This window comes from Pygocentrus nattereri, chromosome 28 (assembly GCF_015220715.1).
Source record: "Pygocentrus nattereri isolate fPygNat1 chromosome 28, fPygNat1.pri, whole genome shotgun sequence".
Lineage (NCBI taxonomy): Eukaryota > Metazoa > Chordata > Actinopteri > Characiformes > Serrasalmidae > Pygocentrus > Pygocentrus nattereri.
Window position 1 is genome coordinate 3,216,622 of NC_051238.1, and position 22,500 is coordinate 3,239,121.

The 22,500-nt window shown below is 38.8% G+C and overlaps 1 protein-coding gene across 4 annotated transcripts in view; it reads left to right on the plus strand.

Moving 5' to 3' along the window:
* Window positions 1-22,500, plus strand: part of LOC108412671 (choline transporter-like protein 5-B) — an 87,311-nt gene that overhangs the window by 39,435 nt on the left and 25,376 nt on the right. For 2 of the 4 annotated variants that reach the window (XM_017684798.2, XM_037535909.1), the window contains exons 4-10: window positions 2,412-2,496; window positions 3,525-3,609; window positions 10,262-10,390; window positions 13,123-13,183; window positions 13,726-13,849; window positions 16,952-16,984; window positions 19,894-19,977. In XM_017684798.2, the coding sequence (XP_017540287.1) occupies window positions 2,412-2,496; window positions 3,525-3,609; window positions 10,262-10,390; window positions 13,123-13,183; window positions 13,726-13,849; window positions 16,952-16,984; window positions 19,894-19,977 (601 nt within the window). The remainder of the gene's footprint in view (window positions 1-2,411; window positions 2,497-3,524; window positions 3,610-10,261; window positions 10,391-13,122; window positions 13,184-13,725; window positions 13,850-16,951; window positions 16,985-19,893; window positions 19,978-22,500) is intronic. The other 2 variants (XM_017684800.2, XM_037535910.1) reach the window with 1 other exon arrangement.

Genomic DNA, 22,500 nt, shown 5'->3' on the forward strand with positions numbered 1-22,500 from the left:
TCAATCAGCAGTTGCAAAAGTCCCAGTCTACAGGACATTCTCATCAGAATTGTGGCTGAAAGACACAACTTACGGACAGGGACTGTCGGCGTGTTTCACAGCTTGTGGAAAAAATATCGCTTACAGGCAAGGATTGCTTTTAGTAGTCAGTGCAGGTTCTTCACAACTAATTTCTGAAAGAATTCTCCTCAGGGAACCACATGCCAAACATATGGAGCAGAGTGGCGCGTAAAAGGCCTTTGCTCATTTCTGCTCAGAGTTGCTGGGTTACAGTGGAAGAAGAGACACAGAAACTGGACTGTTCATGACTGGAAACGTGTTAGCTGGTCAGATGAATTCTGCCTGTATATGAATGATACTCGGCGTCATGTTCATCGTAGACCTCAGGAAGCGTTCAGTAAGGTGTGGCTCCAACTGGAGGCTCTGTGAGGTTCTGGGGTGTTTTAATTACCTGGAAATTTGGTTGAGGTGACCGTAAATTTGAACCACAGTGCCAAAATCTGTGGGACGACCTGGAACAATGAGTAAGATGCCAGGGAAGGCAAGTTTGCCTTTAGCCATGTCTCCTTTCTTAGCCGTGAGCACTACAGCACTTTATCTAACTACGTACAACTGCTTAGTTCTTCAGATTGAGGGAGAATGTGTTGTATATGGTTCTGTTTAGATCCTTTTTTTGAAAATATAGCACCAAAAAGCGTTTTTCTGTTGTTAGCCATTAGTTAGCATGTCATGCCTTTGGGGCTATACAAAGTCAATTCATCAGTCTGAAGAACCATTTTACCATGCACAGGACCACTTAAGCAGGAAACTCATGTTTCAAAATAGAACCTTTGCCTTTACTAAAGAACCCTTGAAGAACCATCTTTTTTACATCTGTAGCGTTTCACTAGCTAAATTTTTGTAAGTATTCTACATCGGGTTATTGACAAAATTAGTGCTCTTATGGCTGAATGCAATCAAATCTTCACAGCAGTGTTCTGACATCTGTAAAACCCTCGCAGAAGAGTAGAGGCTGTTACCTGCAACCCCTAATAGTACCCTTGAATGCAGAAGAAACGCTGGAGGAGCAGGTGGTGGATTCAGAGACTCATTGCAGCTGCATGTATGAGTGTCCATCATCAGTGAATGCAGAGGATACAGGTGTGTTGGTTCGTGGTCTCGTCCCCCTCAGCACAGCTGTCTGTACAAGGAGGAGTGTGCGAGTAAGAGGAGTTGATGGAGCAGATCTTCCGGCCGTTGGAGAGTGGGTGCGTGGAAGTCTCTCTCCCTCTTTTGTCTGAAGAAGCCATTCATCCCTCCTGCTCGAGTGTAGATCAGACCGAATCAGGCTGAGCTGCGCTGATGAGCTCATGTGACTCCGGAAGGGGATGAGATGAGATCACTGCTCCTGTATTGTGGTCGTCCATAAAGAGACTTCAACAGAGCTGTTGCTGCACTTCATCACGAAAGGAACATTTCTTTTCTGCATCACAGCCTTAATCGCTTTAATTAGTCATTTAATTAGTATTAAGACTATCTACTAATATCTACTATGAAGTATTCAGTATTTACTGCACATTTTTCAGTATCTACTATTAATTATTCAGTATCTACTATGAATTATGCAGTATCTACTGTGAATTATTCAGTATTTACGGCACATTTTTCAGTATCTATTGTTACTTATTCAGTATCTACTATGAATTATTCAGTATCTACTATGAATTATTCAGTATTTACTGCACATTTTTCAGTATCTATTGTTACTTATTCAGTATCTACTATGAATTATTCAGTATCTACTGTGAATTTCAGTATTTACTGTGAATTATTCAGTATCTATTGTTACTTATTCAGTATTTACTGTGAATTATTCTGTATTTACTATGAATTATTCTGTATTTACTATTAATTATTCAGTATTTACTGCACATTTTTCAGTATCTATTGTTACTTATTCAGTATTTACTATGAATTATTCAGTATCTACTATGAATTACTCAGTAACTACTATGAATTATTCAGTATCTACTATGAATTATTCAGTATTTACTATAAATTATTTGGTATCTGCTAACTTATTCAGTATTTACTATACAAGTTATAATGATGCGGTTTGAGTGTGTTGAGAAAGATTGTGGGGATAAATTTACACAAAAAAATTTGGGTGACTGTTGACTTCAGTTGTTTTTTAGCAATGATAGCCTCTTAGCTTCAACTTACAACTGCAGAATCAAAGTTTTGACACTAAACATGTCTCAGCTGATCACGCACATCTGGAGTAAGCATGAGGAAACTGAATTTGATGTTGTTTCCTACCGTTTCTTTAACATAGTTTGATTTTCATACAAAATGAGGGATTTGTAAATGAACGAATGACTGACTGAATTAACGAATGTCCTCTGATCTTTTATTCTCTCACGCATGTTCAGCATGGATGCATGGTGACCCGCGAAAAGTGGTTTATCCCACAGACAGCTACGGCCAGTTCTGTGGCCAGCAGGGGACGCCAAACGCGTGAGTATACGCTGTACAACATTCTGTGGTTTATGTGTAAGGGGGCGTGTACATAAGTCAGAGACCACCCTTCATTTAGTTAACTTCCAGTCAAAGCAGCTGTTAAGTGCAAGTCATTTTTCAGAATATATTTATGAGGTGATTGGATATCGGATAATCCACTTTTTAAAAAAAGGACAAAGTCAAAGTGAAAAACCAAGAGTTTCTAAAACTGGAGTTCAACACTATGTGCCTCCTAACAACCACCTGGAAGACCTGGTAGACCCCAAAACTGTCCCCTATCAGATAAACAGCGCTGAAAGCTTTGATCTCTGAGAGAGAGGAGAACATCAAGCTGCTTCAGATCTGAAAACATCCACAGGTGTTTCTGTCCATCCTTCCACTGTGAGAAGACCACTCAGCGCTGTGGGTCTGAAAGGACGTGTAGCTGATCAAGAAGAACCTCCCTGAGAAAAGGAGACGGACACACCAAACAAAGAAGCTGGACGATGGACTGACCACCCCAGAGTCCAGACCTCAGCACCACTGAATGGGTTTGATCAGAAAATCATCAACCAGCTTCTCATACTGAGCTTTGGAGACGTGTCTGCAGATTCTCTGAGGAGCTGAAAGTGAGGCTCCTGAGAAGAACGGAAGCTGGAATGAAGGGAAAGAGATCCGCTGACTGAACACAGCGCAGAGGAGATTTAATTTTTGAGGAATCTGAGTTGTTTTACGTTTTTTCCTGATGCTGCAAAAGAGAAAGAGTTTCTTAATGGCTGTTTTGACTTGAAACTCAAGAGTCTCTTACTTTTGCACAGTGCTGTACGAGTGCATGACGCACGAGTATGTCGAGTATGTTTGTGATCTGTTTCTCACTTCTTGCATGGTGGAACTTGTTAGATGTCACTAGTGTATGATAATGAAATGCAGTTTGTACTGTCAGATATTGGTGTGTGGGTGTGTGTGTTGGTGGCTGTGGGTGTGTGAATAATAGATGTGAAACAGTCTGTGTTTCATCAAAAATTCTTTTTCATCTCTTCACGCAGAAATAAAGCCATATTGTTCTACTTCAACATTTTACACTGTGCCAACCCAGCAGTTCTCATCAACCTGCAGTGCCCTACGACTCAGGTACAGTTTTAATCCTCTGGGCTCCACAAACTCGCCCACGTGTCAAATACGATGTTTCTATATCTTTTTCTGCATCTTTGTGATGATCAGTTTCATCTTATCACGGGATCGTACGTGACTCACACTCAGAGTTATGAGAGCATATATATATATATATATATATATATATATATATATATATATATATATATATATATTTATTTGGACAAAACCTTCTCTCCAGTATGGTAACTTTACAGCAGAAGACTTTTAATGTAAGTCAAAGGAACCAGACTTTTCCCAAGTCATTTGGAGCCACTTCGTTTGATACACTTATCATGAAATTTACATGCAATGGAAAAAGGCAACAAGTATTTTCAAATGATGTCATAAATTAAATTAGATTGTATAGTGATATACATCATCACTGTCCAAAGAAAAACATGTGTACCCATTTTTGTCTATTTTCATTTTTCTGCGTCATTTGAACGTGGCAGGTCTTGTTTACATTGTGTTAAAGTTTTATGATGATTGGACCAATAGAAAAGCCCCAAAATTAGAAACCACCGCTCAGAGGGAGCATGCACGAGGTGGATAACCCAGAAATGGATAACCCAGAATTATTGATTAAAGACTTTATGCAGACGAAACTGAAACTGCCGAATGAAACCGTGAAAATCATCTCGGAGCCCGCTCACAAAATCCACCCAGACCAATAATCGCTAAATTCGAACTCTATAAACAGAAGGAGCTTGTAAAAAGCAAAGGAAGAGAACTAAAAGGAACAACTTTTGGTATCAATGACCAATTTCCTCGGGAGATAAATGAGCGACGCAAGGTGTGATATCCTCTTATGAAGGAGCACAGACTCGCCAGCAAACGCGTCTCACTAGTTGTAGGCAAATTATACGTCAATGGCCAGTTCTTCAGAGACTCCCAGATCACACCGTGGCCTCTCTGAAAGAAGAAGGATCATGGAAAAGGAGGATGGACTGACTCCATCCAGCAACCAACATATACCAAATGCACCTCTATGCGCTTGTTCTGTCCCCCCCCCCCCCCCCCCCCCTTTTTTTTCCCCTCTATAACGTCAGTACATCACACTAACTCAAGCCTACAGCCCATTTAAACACACACACACACACACACACACACACACACACACATCCATGCCCAGCCTGTTCTGTTTTTTATGTCTGTTTCTGAATGTAGTCTCTGTACTCGTCCGTCCTTTCTCTGTTGCTTGTTGTAAACATAACCGCCCCGTCTATATGTATTGTTATAACATGCCAGCTCAGTGTTGTATGGCTATTCTACAATCATGGTACTATGCCTTATAATAATCTTATGGAATATAAGAGGAATCGGCTCCCGTGCCAAAAATGTTAAACCATCTCAATAGTTTAAAATCTGACACATGTTTTATTAAAGAAACCACCTTACAGAGGCAGAGTCTCGGAGATTAACCACCAAATGGATTGGCCAAATGGCACTATTGGGAAAGATACCTTAACTTTAGTAAATATATATGGACCAAACACAGATTCTCCTGTTTTCTTTCATCCACTCTTCTCAGAAACGTCTAAATTCTCTGACTCATTTTTCATAATTGGTGGTGACTTCAATACAGTCCTGAACCCACGCATAGATCATGGAATGGGCGCCTTTATTGAAACTAATGAACATCCTGACATCACAGCTTGCACACTTTGGGCAACAGCAAAAGTTGTGATGAGAGGAAAAATCATTCCATACTGTTCTAAAAAGAAGAAGGAAGACCTGGCAAAAGAACAAAGCGCTGCAGGATGAGGGGAAGAGGTGGGACCTTCTGGCCTCTCAGACACCTACTGATCAAATCATTAAAGAACTCATGAAACTTAAATATGAACTCAATAATATACTGCAAAAAAGACCGAACAGGCTGTGCTCAAACTTAGACAACAGCAATTTGAATTTGGAAATAAAACTGGAAAATGTTTAGCAAATCAGTAATAACAGCAATCTCAGATCCCTCTGGTAGGATCATTCAGGACCCCCTAGATATCAATGATGTATTTAGGTCGTTTTACTCTAGTCTCTATACTTCTGATGAGAAAGCCTCAAAGGAAGAACCTGAAGCATTCCTGAGCAGCGTCTCCCGACCTACATCACCTACATCTGTATCAGAATCAATGGACAGACCTCTTTCCTCTGAAGAAATCACCAAAGCCCTCTTTCTAATGCCTCATCATAAATCTCCAGGGCCTGACCCTAACCCAGCAGAACTTTACGAACAGTTCTGGCCTCTTATTTCACCGCTCTTTTTGAAGGTAATCTCAGAAATGTTCAAAAATACATCCATACCCTGTCCTATGAATACGGCTCTTATCACACTTATCTTAAAACCAAATAAAACATCCACCGATTGCTCCAGCTGCCGTCCCATTTCACTGATCAATTCAGACATAAAGATAATAAGTAAAGCTTGATCAGTCAGATTGGAATCGGTCATACCTGCTCTCATAAGCGCACATCAAACTGGGTTTATCAAAGGGAGACAGTCCTCAGAGAACAAACGTAGGTTATTCACTCTAATTCATATGTATAGCAGCGAAAGATGTCCATATATATCACCATGTATAACAGCATCTCTGGATGCTGAAAAGGCGTTTGATAGGGTAGAGTGGTCCTTTCTCTTTGCTTCTCTTAAACGCTTTGGATTTGGTCCAGACTTTACCAACGGGATAAAAACACTATACAACTCACCTTCTGCCTCAGTCTCAACAAACACACATATATCCAGACCTTTTCAGCTACAAAGAGGATGTCGACAAGGATGCGCTTTATCACCTTTACTGTTTGTCTTTTTATTGAGCCCTTGGCTGCCTCTATCAGACAGTGTGATAAAATCTCAGGTATACAGTCAAAGTCATACCACCATAAAATCAGTCTGTATGCAGATGATGTTTTACTATATGTTACTAACCCTTCACTGCCCCTTCCATCAGTTCATGATCTGATAAATAAGTATAGCAGGGTGTCTGGCTTTTCCATTAATTCATCCAAATCTGAGTTTCTGCCTCAGAGTAAATTCAACTGGCATGACGAGGTCTACGATATATCGTCTGAACATATCACACAGTCTTGGTATTCATATCTCTTCTAACATAAACGATTTCTATAAACTTAACCACATACCTTTAATGCAAGAAATAGAGGAAAATCTGGAAAGGTGGAATAAACTACCATTAACTTTAATAGGCCGAATATCCTTCCCAAAATCAGTTATCTGTTCTCTATGACCGTCAGGCTGGTTCTCCTCTCTTTACAATGCAGTTACGAAGTTCTATTGGAGGCACCAAAAGCCTCGAATTAAGTTAGCTACCCTCCAGAAACCGAAACATCTTGGAGGACTTGGAGCCCCAAATTTCTACCACTACTTTCTATCACATCAATTGCTTTACATTAGACATTGGACAAGGAGTTCAAACCAACCCTGGCAAGACATCGAGGAAAGTTTAGTTCAAGAACTGGACATTAATAGTATTCCATTCATAGACAAAACTGTAAAAAGAACAAAATTTTATAAATACAGAACAATAAGCACCACCCTAAATGCGTGGAGGAATTCAAACAAAATTCTCAACTACAGCCACTCTCCCTCCGGTCATACTCCTCTGTGGAATAACCCCATGTTTTTAATAAATAACAAAACTTTTATATTCCCAGCCTGGAAACAGAGAGGAATAACCAGCCTGGCACAGCTGTTCTCTGATGGCCTGCTCAGGACCTTTGATGACATCAAAGAAAAATACAATATACCATATAGCTGTCAATTTCAGTATATACAACTCAAAGATGTTCTAAGGAAAACAGTTAATAGTGGAAATTTCTGCAGTCCCCCCCCCCCCCCCCCTTATAACTACACTCCCTTAAACCTCAGAACATGTTATCACAAATATATAAACTTTTAGCCTCAAAGGACAACACTACCTCACTCACGACTGAAAAATGGGCCTCAGATATAAAAGAAACATGCAGTGTCAACTGGCAAAATATATGCAGTGACTTCTTCTCTATGTCCAACAGTTCAAAACTCCAACTAATTCAATATAAAAGCCTTCACAGAACATATTACAGCCTCTAAACTGCACCGTATGGGATTCAGTCACAGTGATAAATGCCAGCATCGTCCAGCTTTAACAGGTAACTACCATCATGCCTTCTGGAACTGTCCCCCGATCCAGCAGTTTTGGTCAGAGGTCATGGACAGGCTATCAGAGATATTGGGCCTTGTCATCCCTTTATGTCCCATTGTAGCGCTCCTTAATGACCTTTCCTCACTTTAAGCACCCAATCACCTCAAACCCTTTATATTCATACCACTTACCATTGCCAAAAAACTTATACTGCTGAACTGGAAGGACAGAACCAAAATTTCAGTAAAGCTTTGGCTTCACCTCCTCATGGATCACTGCGACCTGGAGAGACTTCCAGCAAGTTTAAAAAATTCCTTCAAGGAAACCTGGTCACAATTTTTACAGTATATTGAGAGCTGACTTCTCTCTCCAAACTCATCAGGAAAGCGTTAAAACCCCTACATAGGATTGATAACTACCCACGTTTGGAGGGTTGTTGGGTGGTTGTGGTGCTACGTCACCTTATATCTGTATGATCATTAATAAGTGATGAGTTAATACCAAAATGAAAAAGAAAAAAAAATATATATATATGTCCCCTGGAAAGGGGGGGGGGGGGGGGTGTGGCCAAGGAATGTTGGCCTGGGAATTAAAAAAAAAAAAAAAACCCAAGATCAATTAGAATAAAATCTCTTTACATTAACTTGCATTAAAAGTAAAGGGCGTTTTTGCCCTCTCCTGTAAAGTTACTATTTTGGAGATGCTTGTTTTTCTCTGGACAGTGGCTATGTAATGTATATGGTGTTATATATCATGCTATACACTACTCACAAAAAGTTAGGGGTTTGGCTTTCGGGTGAAATTTATGGAAAACGTAAAAAGTTCATGCTACAGTGATATAATATCATGAAAGTAGAGCATTTAAGTAGAAGCATGCAGCGGTGATTTCCTAATCTCAAGCAATTTATTTAAACAAAAGCCAATGACAGTGGTGGGTAAACCCCAACAAAACATGCCAATGTCTTGAAGGGCGGCCCTCAGGTCATTGAGGTTCTGAGGTACAGAGTTACGAGCCTCTACGCGGCGACTCCACTGATCCCATAGGTTTCCTATGGGATTGAGGTCTGGAGAAAGTGCACGCCGCTCCATGTGAGGTACCCCAGTCTCCAGCAGCCGTTCCCTAATGATGGGACCTCGATGAGATGGAGCTTTGTCATCCATGAAGATGAAATGAGGCCTGTGTTGTTCATGCAGAGGCACGATGACTGGATTGATGTTATTCAGTAGTTTGGGCCACTGGGTCACTGTACCATTCACAGTGTAGGGCAGTTCTGTATTGACTGGACACACCTGCCCACACTAACACCACCACCACCTCACCGGACATATCCTATATTGACAGTGATGACCGTCATTAGGGCCATTAATTTGGGCCCTAAATTCGAAATGAGAAAAATAACACCTCAGTGATAATGCTAACTTCTTCTAGCCTCCCTACAGGCTTCTAGTAGCTTGTTAGTGCTCAGGTAACAGTGATTCACATGAAGCTTTTCTGGCGAGGCTGAAGTTTAAATTTTCTGATCCTCCTTAAATGGTCATTCAGGCACCGTATGTAACTGCTGCAGCGTTTAAGGTGGAACGGAAAGTTCGAAACAGGCACTTCTAGATTAAACACACACATTTGAAGCTTTTAAAAGCCATTCCATGTTTAACTTCAAGCTTGTTACAGACATATTAGGTCTGGTTTTAGAGCTGCAGCCGCTGTTTTCTTTTCATAACAACACCTAACGACCAAAGGGATAAAGCAAGGTCATTCTTGTTTTGGATGTCCAGAAATGAGGTGTTTTACTGAAAATAGTATCATTTTTCAAAATAAAAAGAGGACTTTTGTTTTGAAAAATGCATCTCAGTAAAATGACGGTCCATTTTAATATCATAGTCCATATTAATATCATATAAAACATTTGTGAAAGTGGATTTAAACATTTATTAAGATGTTATGACGCGTTTATGTAAGATGTTGTGTAGACGCGCGTCGAGTAAAGTGTTAATCCCTGAAGATCATAAACTCCAGTTTTCAATATCTTTATCTCTGGCTTGTTAATTTTGTTTTTCTTTTTAAGGGGTTCACAGAACCTGCTGTACTTGTAGCATTCTCTACAGCAGGCAGGGTTGCCAGGTGATGTAAACAGTTTGCTTAAAAGTCACCAAGCAGATGCTGAAACTTCCATTTCTACCACGACAGCATTGTCAAACTAGCTCAGTTTGGCAGGCAAACTTGGCAACCCTCTCACTTGGCAGCACAACCAATGAAAGTGGAAAGAGTGCACATAAGCTCCTCTCCTGTAGGCGCGCGTGCTCAGCGCTGATCACAGCGTGTTTATTTCACGTGAAGGACTCCTGTAGTGTGTAAATCTCACGTATGGACTGGATGAAAATGAAAAATTGATATATAGATATTCACTAACACATCGTGTCTCTCTCTCTCTCTCTCTCTCTCTCTCTCTCTCTCTCTCTCTCTCTCTCTCTCTCTCTCTCTCTCCCCCTCTCCCCAGCTGTGTGTATCCAAGTGCCCAGACAGATTTGCCACATATTTAGACATGCAGTATAACTACAGCAGGAACCGGAGCTACTGGGAGTACTACAGGCAGTTCTGCAAACCCGGCTTCGACAATCCAAAAAAGGTACACGCTGAGAAAGTCAAGTCAGAGTTTATTTGTATAGCACTTTTTACACCAAGTGTTCTCACAAAGCAGCGTTCCAGAAAATATCTGGATCCAAAGCCCCCATTAGGGTCACCAATGGCGACAGTGGCAAGGGAAGGAACCAAAACTCAAAGGAGGAACCCGTCCTCCTCTAAAAATGTTCTCTTATTTGTGGATTTTTAACTGTTCTATTCTTCTATTGCTGAATTTTTAGTTCTGCTGTTCTCTTATTGGTGGATTTTTAACTGTACTGTTCTCCTGTTGGTGGATTTTTAACTGTACTGTTCTCCTGTTGGTACTTTTTTAACTGTACTGTTCTCCTATTGGTGGATTTTTAACTGTACTGTTCTCCTGTTGGTACTTTTTTAACTGTACTGTTCTCCTGTTGGTGGATTTTTAACTGTACTGTTCTCCTGTTGGTGGATTTTTAACTGTACTGTTCTCCTATTGGTGGATTTTTAACTGTACTGTTCTCCTATTGGTGGATTTTTAACTGTACTGTTCTCCTGTTGGTACTTTTTTAACTGTACTGTTCTCTTATTGGTGGATTTTTAACTGTACTGTTCTCCTGTTGGTACTTTTTTAACTGTACTGTTCTCCTGTTGGTACTTTTTTAACTGTACTGTTCTCCTATGCTGTTTCCCAGCTGTTCCCCTTTACTGTTGGTGGGATTTTATTGTCTTACTGGTGGATATATAACTGTGCTGTTCTCTTATTGGTGGGTTTTTAGCTGTGCTGTTCTCCTATTGATGAATTTACAGCCATGCTGTTCTTTAAAAAGGTTCTTTACACTTCCAAGTATGGTTCTAAAAAACATGGTTTTTGTGTTGCACTGCTGAAAATAATAGAAACATTTCTGTCACCATCATTTATAAGAGTGAAAAACTGTAGAGAGTAATAAAAGAGGAAACTGTGCCGAGTCACCGGTGATGAGCGGAGCAGAAGGAGCTGTGAGGAATGTCATTAAGCAAGTCCAGACACAACGTTCCAGAGACAGCGGCAAACTTAGCTGTGCTAACTGTGGAAAAAGCGTGCGTGTGACGATGATGTCAGCGCCCTGTAGTGGGAATGTGCAGGGATGGTGTGACCGACTGTGTGTGTCAGTGTTAGCGCTGTGGTGATGCAGTTCGTTAATAACGCAAACCGTGACGATGTTTTTCGACCGAGTCACTGCTTCTTCTCTGCTCTTCCCACGCTGCAGAGCCGAGCTGTTTCTGGTGTTTCTGGAGAGGAGCAGTGCTAGACTGACGCACACACACACACACACACTGTCACAAACATGCACATGTTGGCTTTCTCAGTTATCTTAGGGCCTCTTAAAAACTTTTTTTTATCGCTTTAATTTTGATTATTCTTCTGAAGTCAGAGCTGAAAACACATTTCAGACGTTTTACTGACTTGGACTTCAGACTAACATCCTTTTGCTTTGAGTGACTCTGTAGCGTAATTATGATTATTTCATTAAAATAAATGATTGAACATTCCATTGTCATTACCAAAACAATCATAACACTACCAAACTTTACCAAATGTTTCGGGGACAATTTTAGCTTATTTTGAGCTCAAAAACGCAGCCAGTACATGACCAGCAAACACAGCTTTGAACAGCTGTTCCCACAGAAAATCATCGTAATTTACATAGAAACACTGAAGTTATGTTACACAATAGCCATGTTTACATGCAGCCTGATAATCCAATAATAATCTGACTAATAGCTCAAGCGGAATAGAATACATCTATATATATACACTTCAGTGGGAATAGTCTAGTCTGATTGAGGCCTTTCGGAATACAATTTCTATCCAGTTGATCGAGGTGGGTAATCCAGTAAATAATCAGTTAAACAGAAGAATAATATCCGTGTAAGTGCCTGTATCTGATTACTTTCCCTATCGGAAAGTTTAAGTCTGTTTTGCATGTGCGGCGCGTCATAGTGAGAGTTTATACCGTTCAACATGGCGGAGCAGAAACTGGTCTGCAGAGGAGACGAAGTTCATGCTCTGATGTTTATAAGACGGCGATGGTACGGACGAGTTTGGGTTTGGTGGTTGCCAGGAGACGGTACTTGTCTGACTGTATTGTTCCAAGTGTAAAGTTTGGTGGAGGGGGGATCATTGTGTGGGTAGTTTTTCAGGAGTTGGGCTCGGCCCCTTAGTTCCAGTGAAAGGAACTCTTAAAGCTTCAGCACCAAGAGATTTTGGACAATTTCATGCTCCCAACTTTGTGGGAACAGTTTGGGGACGGCCCCTTCCTGCTCCAACATGACTGCACACCAGTGCACAAAGCAGGTCCATAAAGGTGTGGAAGAACTTGACTGGCCTGCACAGAGTCCTGACCTCAACCCCATAGAACACCTTTGGGATGAATCAGAGTGGAGACTGTGTGCCAGGCCTTCTCGTCCAACATCAGTGTCTGACCTCACAAATGTGCTTCTGGAAGAACGGTCAGAAATTCCCAGAAACACACTCCTAACCCGTGTGGAAAGCCTTCCCAGAAGAGTTGAAGCTGTTATAGCTGCAAAGGGTGGGCCGACATCATATTAAACCCTATGGATTAAGAATGGGATGTCACCTTATGTGTGTGAAGTTAGACAAGCAAATACTTTTGACAGTATAGTGTGGATCATTTTCTGCTTTGGTCTGGAAAGAGAATCGAGCACCAAGTATAAGTGCAGCTTAGGTAAATCTGTTTTTGTGTCTTTCTCTCTCAGTCTGTCGCTCAGGTGCTCAGGGATGAAGACTGTCCCTCCATGCTGGTTCCTAGCAGACCCTGTGAGTGAGTTGGTGAACGTCTTAAAGCAATAGCTCAGCAAAAAGTCAAATTTTCTCTGTTTTCCAGTTTTTAGCCAGGACATTTTTCATGTCTGAAGTTTGCTTGTTTAGTTTCAGGGCTGGAGCTATGAAGGTAATGGACATTGTTAAAAATAGTTCACTATAAAATGACAGTAAATTACTGGCTGTTAGTTTTACAGTAATTTCCTAAACCAGGTAACATTGAATAACAATAATCAGCTGTGTATTTTGACCACAAGATTAGTGATGTACTTCTGTACACTTACAATAAAAAGCTGTAATTACAGTATGGTTTCCTGTATATTTATGTGCCAACTGTAAAAGTAATGCAACTCAGTAGCCACCCTGATGGCAAGAGGACAGTGGACCGCTGATGACAAAGCTGGCGGTCCACTGGCATTTTGCTCAGCGTTTTCTGGGCGGTCTACTGGCATTGAAATATCACTCAAAAGTCACAAGCAAAGTAAAGAGATTTTTTTAAATGAGTGCATAATCTTATAGTCTTTTCCTTTCCCCATCAGTCCTTCAGAGGTGCTTTCCAGATTTCATCACCAGAAATGGGACGCTAACCGTCGCCAACAAAACGGACTTTAAGGACGGTCTAGGTAAAACCCGGAGTGTCGTTGATCTCAGAGATGCCGCCAAGTAAGTGTAAACTCTCTACAGGCTCATTCAGTCGCCTTATCACCGAAATATATCAGAGTTATAGCACCCCCTGCAGGATGTAGGAAGAGTTGGATGCTTTATCTTAAATTAATAAATTTGTGTTATTTAGTCCAGGCTTTGTTTTGTTCAGTCTGTATTCTTAAGCATGTCATCTTTCCCTCCAGGGGAGAGCAGTCAGCTTTATTTGGGTATGATAACCGGCCTCTCGAAGGCCAAGCAGGCCAAACAGAGTCTGGCCTTTTACAGCTTGATCATCCGCTCAAGCTGTGCATGCCTGCATGAGTTCACTGCCGATTGAGCTGCTCTCTTTGCACAAAACACAAGTCTGACAAACCGCTGTGTCTGTCAGTACGATGGTTTTTTGCCGATCACTGTTCACTATCAGTGTTGGATAAAACTAGCAGTATCCAAACTGATCTATCCAGGCTCCACCTACATGTATTCTGTCAGAGCTACTGTTGCTAGGTTGAACAAGCTTTACAGAACTAGTATTCATCTTAATGAGAAACTTAGGCTGAATGAATAACCGACTCTAAATGTAGGTATTGTGATATAAACCGAGTCTGTTCTACAGTTTCTCATTAGACTGAATGAATAACCGGCTCTAAATGTAGGTATTGTGATATAAACCGAGTCTGTTCTACAGTTTCTCATTAGACTGAATGAATAACCGACTCTAAATGTAGGTATTGTGATATAAACCGAGTCCGTACTACAGTTTCTCATTAGGCTGAATGAATAAACGGCTCTAAATGTAGGTATTGTGATATAAACCGAGTCCGTACTACAGTTTCTCATTAGGCTGAATGAATAACCGACTCTAAATGTAGGTATTGTGATATAAACCGAGTCTGTTCTACAGTTTCTCATTAGGCTGAATGAATAAACGGCTCTAAATGTAGGTATTGTGATATAAACCGAGTCCGTTCTACAGTTTCTCATTAGGCTGAATGAATAACCGACTCTAAATGTAGGTATTGTGATATAAACGGAGTCCGTTCTACAGTTTCTCATTAGACTGAATGAATAACCGGCTCTAAATGTAGGTATTGTGATATAAACCGAGTCTGTTCTACAGTTTCTCATTAGACTGAATGAATAACCGACTCTAAATGTAGGTATTGTGATATAAACCGAGTCCGTTCTCGTTTCTCATTAGACTGAATGAATAACCGACTCTAAATGTAGGTATTGTGATATAAACCGAGTCTGTTCTACAGTTTCTCATTAGGCTGAATGAATAACCGACTCTAAATGTAGGTATTGTGATATAAACCGAGTCCGTACTACAGTTTCTCATTAGGCTGAATGAATAAACGGCTCTAAATGTAGGTATTGTGATATAAACCGAGTCCGTTCTACAGTTTCTCATTAGGCTGAATGAATAACCGACTCTAAATGTAGGTATTGTGATATAAACGGAGTCCGTTCTACAGTTTCTCATTAGACTGAATGAATAACCGGCTCTAAATGTAGGTATTGTGATATAAACCGAGTCTGTTCTACAGTTTCTCATTAGACTGAATGAATAACCGACTCTAAATGTAGGTATTGTGATATAAACCGAGTCCGTTCTAGTTTCTCATTAGACTGAATGAATAACTGACTCTAAATGTAGGTATTGTGATATAAACCGAGTCTGTTCTACAGTTTCTCATTAGGCTGAATGAATAACCGACTCTAAATGTAGGTATTGTGATATAAACCGAGTCTGTTCTACAGTTTCTCATTAGGCTGAATGAATAACCGACTCTAAATGTAGGTATTGTGATATAAACCGAGTCTGTTCTACAGTTTCTCATTAGACTGAATGAATAACCGGCTCTAAATGTAGGTATTGTGATATAAACCGAGTCTGTTCTACAGTTTCTCATTAGGCTGAATGAATAACCGACTCTAAATGTAGGTATTGTGATATAAACCGAGTCTGTTCTACAGTTTCTCATTAGGCTGAATGAATAACCGACTCTAAATGTAGGTATTGTGATATAAACCGAGTCCGTTCTCGTTTCTCATTAGACTGAATGAATAACCGACTCTAAATGTAGGTATTGTGATATAAACCGAGTCTGTTCTACAGTTTCTCATTAGGCTGAATGAATAACCGGCTCTAAATGTAGGTATTGTGATATAAACCGAGTCCGTTCTACAGTTTCTCATTAGGCTGAATGAATAACCGGCTCTAAATGTAGGTATTGTGATATAAACCGAGTCTGTTCTACAGTTTCTCATTAGGCTGAATGAATAACCGACTAAATGTAGGTATTGTGATATAAACCGAGTCCGTTCTACAGTTTCTCATTAGGCTGAATGAATAACCGGCTCTAAATGTAGGTATTGTGATATAAACCGAGTCCGTTCTACAGTTTCTCATTAGGCTGAATGAATAACCGACTCTAAATGTAGGTATTGTGATATAAACCGAGTCCGTTCTACAGTTTCTCGTTAGGCTGAATGAATAACCGACTCTAAATGTAGGTATTGTGATATAAACGGAGTCCGTTCTACAGTTTCTCATTAGACTGAATGAATAACCGGCTCTAAATGTAGGTATTGTGATATAAACCGAGTCTGTTCTACAGTTTCTCATTAGACTGAATGAATAACCGACTCTAAATGTAGGTATTGTGATATAAACCGAGTCCGTTCTAGTTTCTCATTAGACTGAATGAATAACCGACTCTAAATGTAGGTATTGTGATATAAACCGAGTCCGTTCTAGTTTCTCATTAGACTGAATGAATAACTGACTCTAAATGTAGGTATTGTGATATAAACCGAGTCCGTTCTAGTTTCTCATTAGACTGAATGAATAACTGACTCTAAATGTAGGTATTGTGATATAAACCGAGTCTGTTCTACAGTTTCTCATTAGGCTGAATGAATAACCGACTCTAAATGTAGGTATTGTGATATAAACCGAGTCTGTTCTACAGTTTCTCATTAGGCTGAATGAATAACCGACTCTACATGTAGGTATTGTGATATAAACTGACGTTTTTGGTTAACTCTGGTTGATGTGAATTGTTCTCTTCACTGTGTGAGCTGAGCTTTAATGGGTTGAATGCTTCTCTCCTGTAGCGGAGTCACAGCCATGCAGCAGGGAACCAAAAGGTCTCCGTATATTTACTTGCCTTTAGCTCCTGACCTCCTCTGCTTTGCAGAACTAACCTCCCTCACATGTTACAGCATATTATTTTCCATATTACACGCCTAAAAGATACAGAAAGACAAAAAAGTTTATAAACGCACCGCTTTATCAGGAGTATTGAAGGAGTATTTTGGTGAAAAAGGAAAAGGACACAGTTTCCCCTTTTTATTCTGAGCGTAGTCAATCAGCCATGACATGTTTGGTGCCTCAAGTTTGCTTCTTTATGTTTGCACTGGAGCTTAGAGGCTAATGTAGCTAACCAGTAATGGAAATTAATGGAACATAACAACACATGCCTGCCTCAAACTGTGCCGAGCTGCCTCAAACTGTGCCGAGCTGCCTCAAACTGGGCCAAGCTGCCTCAAACTGGGCCGAGCTGTTAAATGGACTTGCTTATTTAGCACTGGAGCTACAAGACTAATGGTAGCTAACAAGTAATGTAAGCTTATGTCTCACCGATTAGCATGGTGCTAACTGCTTGCCTCTATCATCACGCACTTGCCTCAAATCATGTCGAGCCGTTAAAATCTGTAGTAGACTCGGCTATTTAACGTTATTTGGCTGTGAGGCTGATGTAGCTAACAAGTAAGCTATAAGCCTATAAGCCCACGCCGTTAGCACTGTGCACACCATGCTGACCTGCTTACGTGGCTTCTGACGCTGTGTGACTTACTGTTAGCTAGAAAATGTTAGCATAGCTAAAAACAGCATCTTGAAACCTGAAAAACTGTCACGTACGTTTGAATATGTTTGAATAAGTTTAGGTGACGCCTAAACTTATGCACACAAACTATAAACTGTTTCAGTTAAGCTATTGTATGTATGTATATTGATATATATATGAATATTTCCTCAGATACAGGGCTAACAGGCTGATTACTGCAGGAAAATTGCCCTTAAAACAGGGGATTACAAAACAAGGAGAGTGTGAAAGTATATCCAGAATAAACTTCTAATAAATTCCAAGAGTATTATCCATAATAAAGATATCACTGCTGTTGGAAGGAAACCTCGTATGTCCAAAATGTTAACTTTACAGGAGAAGCAAAAAACCTACTTGACTTTTAATGGAAGTCAATGGAACCAGATCCAGATTCCAAGTCATTTTGGGCCATTTCTTTTGGTCCATTCATCATGAAATGTACACACAATGTAAAGACCCAACAGACATTTTCATATTATGTCAAAAACTGGAAAACAACAAAGATGGAGATGCAAGGCTTTGTGATATCATTTTGAACAGCAGTGGCCTATATTAGATTCTTAAAGCTGGAATAAATCATGCGCAGACCTGCTTTTTCATCAGTTGCAACTAAAAGAACCCAACAGTGCTCCGTTTTCACGCATGTGCAGGCTGAGAAAACTGAAAGAAATCAGAGTGAGACTTTACATGTGATTTCGTAATAAGAGTCGGTCAAGTCTAAGACATCAGTGTGCTGTTTACACACCCCTTCAACAATCACATAACTGCCAAAATCAGATTATTAAATGCATTTAAACACACTAATGGATGAAGCTTATTAAGAGCTGTCTCGTAAACGCCAGAGTCGTGCGTTTCTGAACACATTTTGTCTTCCGTCGTCAGTCTGTTCATACTTTCAGCCCCGTTTGTAGCTCTGTTATGCACAAATTATCAATATGAAAAACCAAGACATCTCAAAAACCGCTGATCTTCCCTCTGTTCCACCAGTAACGCTCATGCTCAACGTCCTCCCGGTTGCTGTAATGCTAATGCTACTGCTAAGTGATGTGTTTGAGTGACGTTTAAAGTAGTTTGGCAAAAAAATTCCCCTTTTTAATAGACAGTCACCCAAGACTATCACTTTAAAGTCCTTCCACACCAACCAAACACCAACATGCTCATGTTAGACGTCGACAGTTCAGTGTTCCAGACACAGAACTGGAGTGTTAATGAACCATGGTGAGTGAGGGAAGACGTTCTAGACCAGTGTGAATGGGGAAGAACATTCTAGAGCAGCGTGACTATGGGAGAACTTTCTAGAACAGTGTGAATGGGCAGACATTCCAGAGCATTCTAAATGGGAAGAACAATGCAGGAGAGAGTATTCTAGAATCGTTTGAACTGGGGAGATCTTATTAGAACAGTGTGAATAGGGGAAACGTTGTGAAGGGGGAGAGCATTCTGCAGCTGTGTAATTGAGGAGGGCATTCTTAATGGGAGAGAACATTCTAGGAAGTCTGACTCGGGGGGAGCATTCTAGAACAGTGTGAGTGGAAGAAACATTCTAGAACACTGAATGGGGAGAACATTCTACAGCTGTGTGAATGAGGAGGATATTCTTGATGAGAGAGTCTAGAAAGTCTGACTGCGGGGGAGCATTCTAGAACAGTGTGAGTTGAAGAAACATTCTAGAACACTGTGAATGGGGAGAACATTTTCGGTGGGGATGGCATTCTAGAAAAGTATAACTGGGAGATCATTCTTGATTGTGGGAATGTTCTAGAACAGTGTGAATAGGGAGAACATTCTTGATGAGAGTGAACAGTGTGACCTGGGGAAACGCTCTAGAAAAATGTGAATAGGAAAGGACATTTTGGGGAGGACATTGTAAAACAGAGTAAATAGGCAGGACACTCTAGAACAGTATCCAGAGGGAGGGCAGTCTAGAACAGTGTGAAAGAGGGACAACATTCTAGAGACTCAGAGTAATCTCACGCAGACAGCCCCACTATAACCCATTGTTTAAATTTGTTGGTGTTTGTTTGGTCTAGCGGAACTGTTCTAGACTCCCCGTCTACTCCACTGTATGTAGAGCTGTATGTAGAGCTTTGTGAGCTGGTAGTGTTAGTCAGTGTGACCCGCTGAGGTGACCTTTGCTGAGGTCTAATCACTGTGTTTTCACTCCTGCAGTGGCATTGCCAGCCTGCTGGACGCCAAGGAGGTGGGCACCAAGATCTTTGAAGACTATGCGAGCTCCTGGTACTGGATTTTAATGTAAGACATTTCTTATGTGTGCAATCATAAATTAACTGAGGTTTGGGAAAATTGTTGCTGCATAACATTATATTACAAAATTCAGGCTTCTAGAGAGCTGCTAACTAATCATAGCTGTGTGATATGTTTGCTTATTTAGCTTATTACTGTCACTATTAATGTCTTGGATTTAAATAGATCAGAACATAACCCTTGTTAATATGTAAGGTCTGAATACTTCAATATACACTTATATGAATACTTCATACGAATAAATGCATACGACTGTGTGTATATATACAACTGTACATATATAATATACGACTGTATGTATATATACAACTGTACATATATAATACACGACTGTGTATATATACAACTGTACATATATAATATACGACTGTATGTATATATACAACTGTACATATATAATATACGACTGTATGTATATATACAACTGTACATATATAATATATGACTGAATATATACAACTACATATATAATATACGACTGTGTATATATACAACTGTACATATATAATATACAACTGTATGTATATATACAACTGTACATATATAATATACGACTGTATGTATATATACAACTACATATATAATATACGACTGTGTATATATACAACTACATATATAATATACGACTGTGTATATATACAACTGTACATATATAATATACAACTGTGTATATATACAACTACATATATAATATACGACTGTATGTATATATACAACTGTACATATATAATATACGACTGTATGTATATATACAACTACATATATAATATACGACTGTGTATATATACAACTGTACATATATAATATACGACTGTGTGTATATACAACTACATATATAATATACGACTGTGTATATATACAACTGTACATATATAATATACGACTGTGTGTGTATATACAACTACGTATATAATGTACGACTGTATATATACAACTGTACATATATAATATGCGACTGTGTGTATATACAACTGTACATATATAATATACGACTGTGTGTATATACAACTACATATATAATATATGACTGTGTGTATATACAACTGTACATATATAATATACGACTGTGTGTATATACAACTACATATATAATATACGACTGTGTGTATATATACAACTGTACATATATAATATACAACTGTGTGTATATACAACTACATATATAATATATGACTGTGTGTATATACAACTACATATATAATATACGACTGTGTATATATACAACTGTACATATATAATATACGACTGTGTATATATACAACTGTACATATATAATATACGACTGTGTGTATATACAACTACGTATATAATGTACGACTGTGTGTATATACAACTACATATATAATATACGACTGTGTATATATACAACTGTACATATATAATATACGACTGTGTATATATACAACTACATATATAATATACGACTGTGTATATATACAACTGTACATATATAATATACGACTGTGTATATATACAACTACATATATAATATACGACTGTGTATATATACAACTGTACATATATAATATACAACTGTGTATATATACAACTACATATATAATATACGACTGTATGTATATATACAACTGTACATATATAATATACGACTGTATGTATATATACAACTACATATATAATATACGACTGTGTATATATACAACTGTACATATATAATATACGACTGTGTGTATATACAACTACGTATATAATATACGACTGTGTATATATACAACTGTACATATATAATATACGACTGTGTGTGTATATACAACTACGTATATAATGTACGACTGTGTATATATACAACTGTACATATATAATATGCGACTGTGTGTATATACAACTGTACATATATAATATACGACTGTGTGTATATACAACTACATATATAATATATGACTGTGTGTATATACAACTGTACATATATAATATACGACTGTGTGTATATACAACTACATATATAATATACGACTGTGTGTATATATACAACTGTACATATATAATATACAACTGTGTGTATATACAACTACATATATAATATATGACTGTGTGTATATACAACTACATATATAATATACGACTGTGTATATATACAACTGTACATATATAATATACGACTGTGTATATATACAACTGTACATATATAATATACGACTGTGTGTATATACAACTACGTATATAATGTACGACTGTGTGTATATACAACTACATATATAATATACGACTGTGTATATATACAACTGTACATATATAATATACAACTGTGTGTATATACAACTACATATATAATATACGACTGTGTGTATATACAACTACATATATAATATACGACTGTGTGTATATACAACTGTACATATATTATATACGACTGTGTGTATATACAACTGTACATATATAATATACGACTGTATGTATATATACAACTGTACATATATAATATACGACTGTGTATCTTTTGTAAAAAAAGCAGATTTATTATCACAGATTTTTAGTAAAATTGAGATGAAGTAA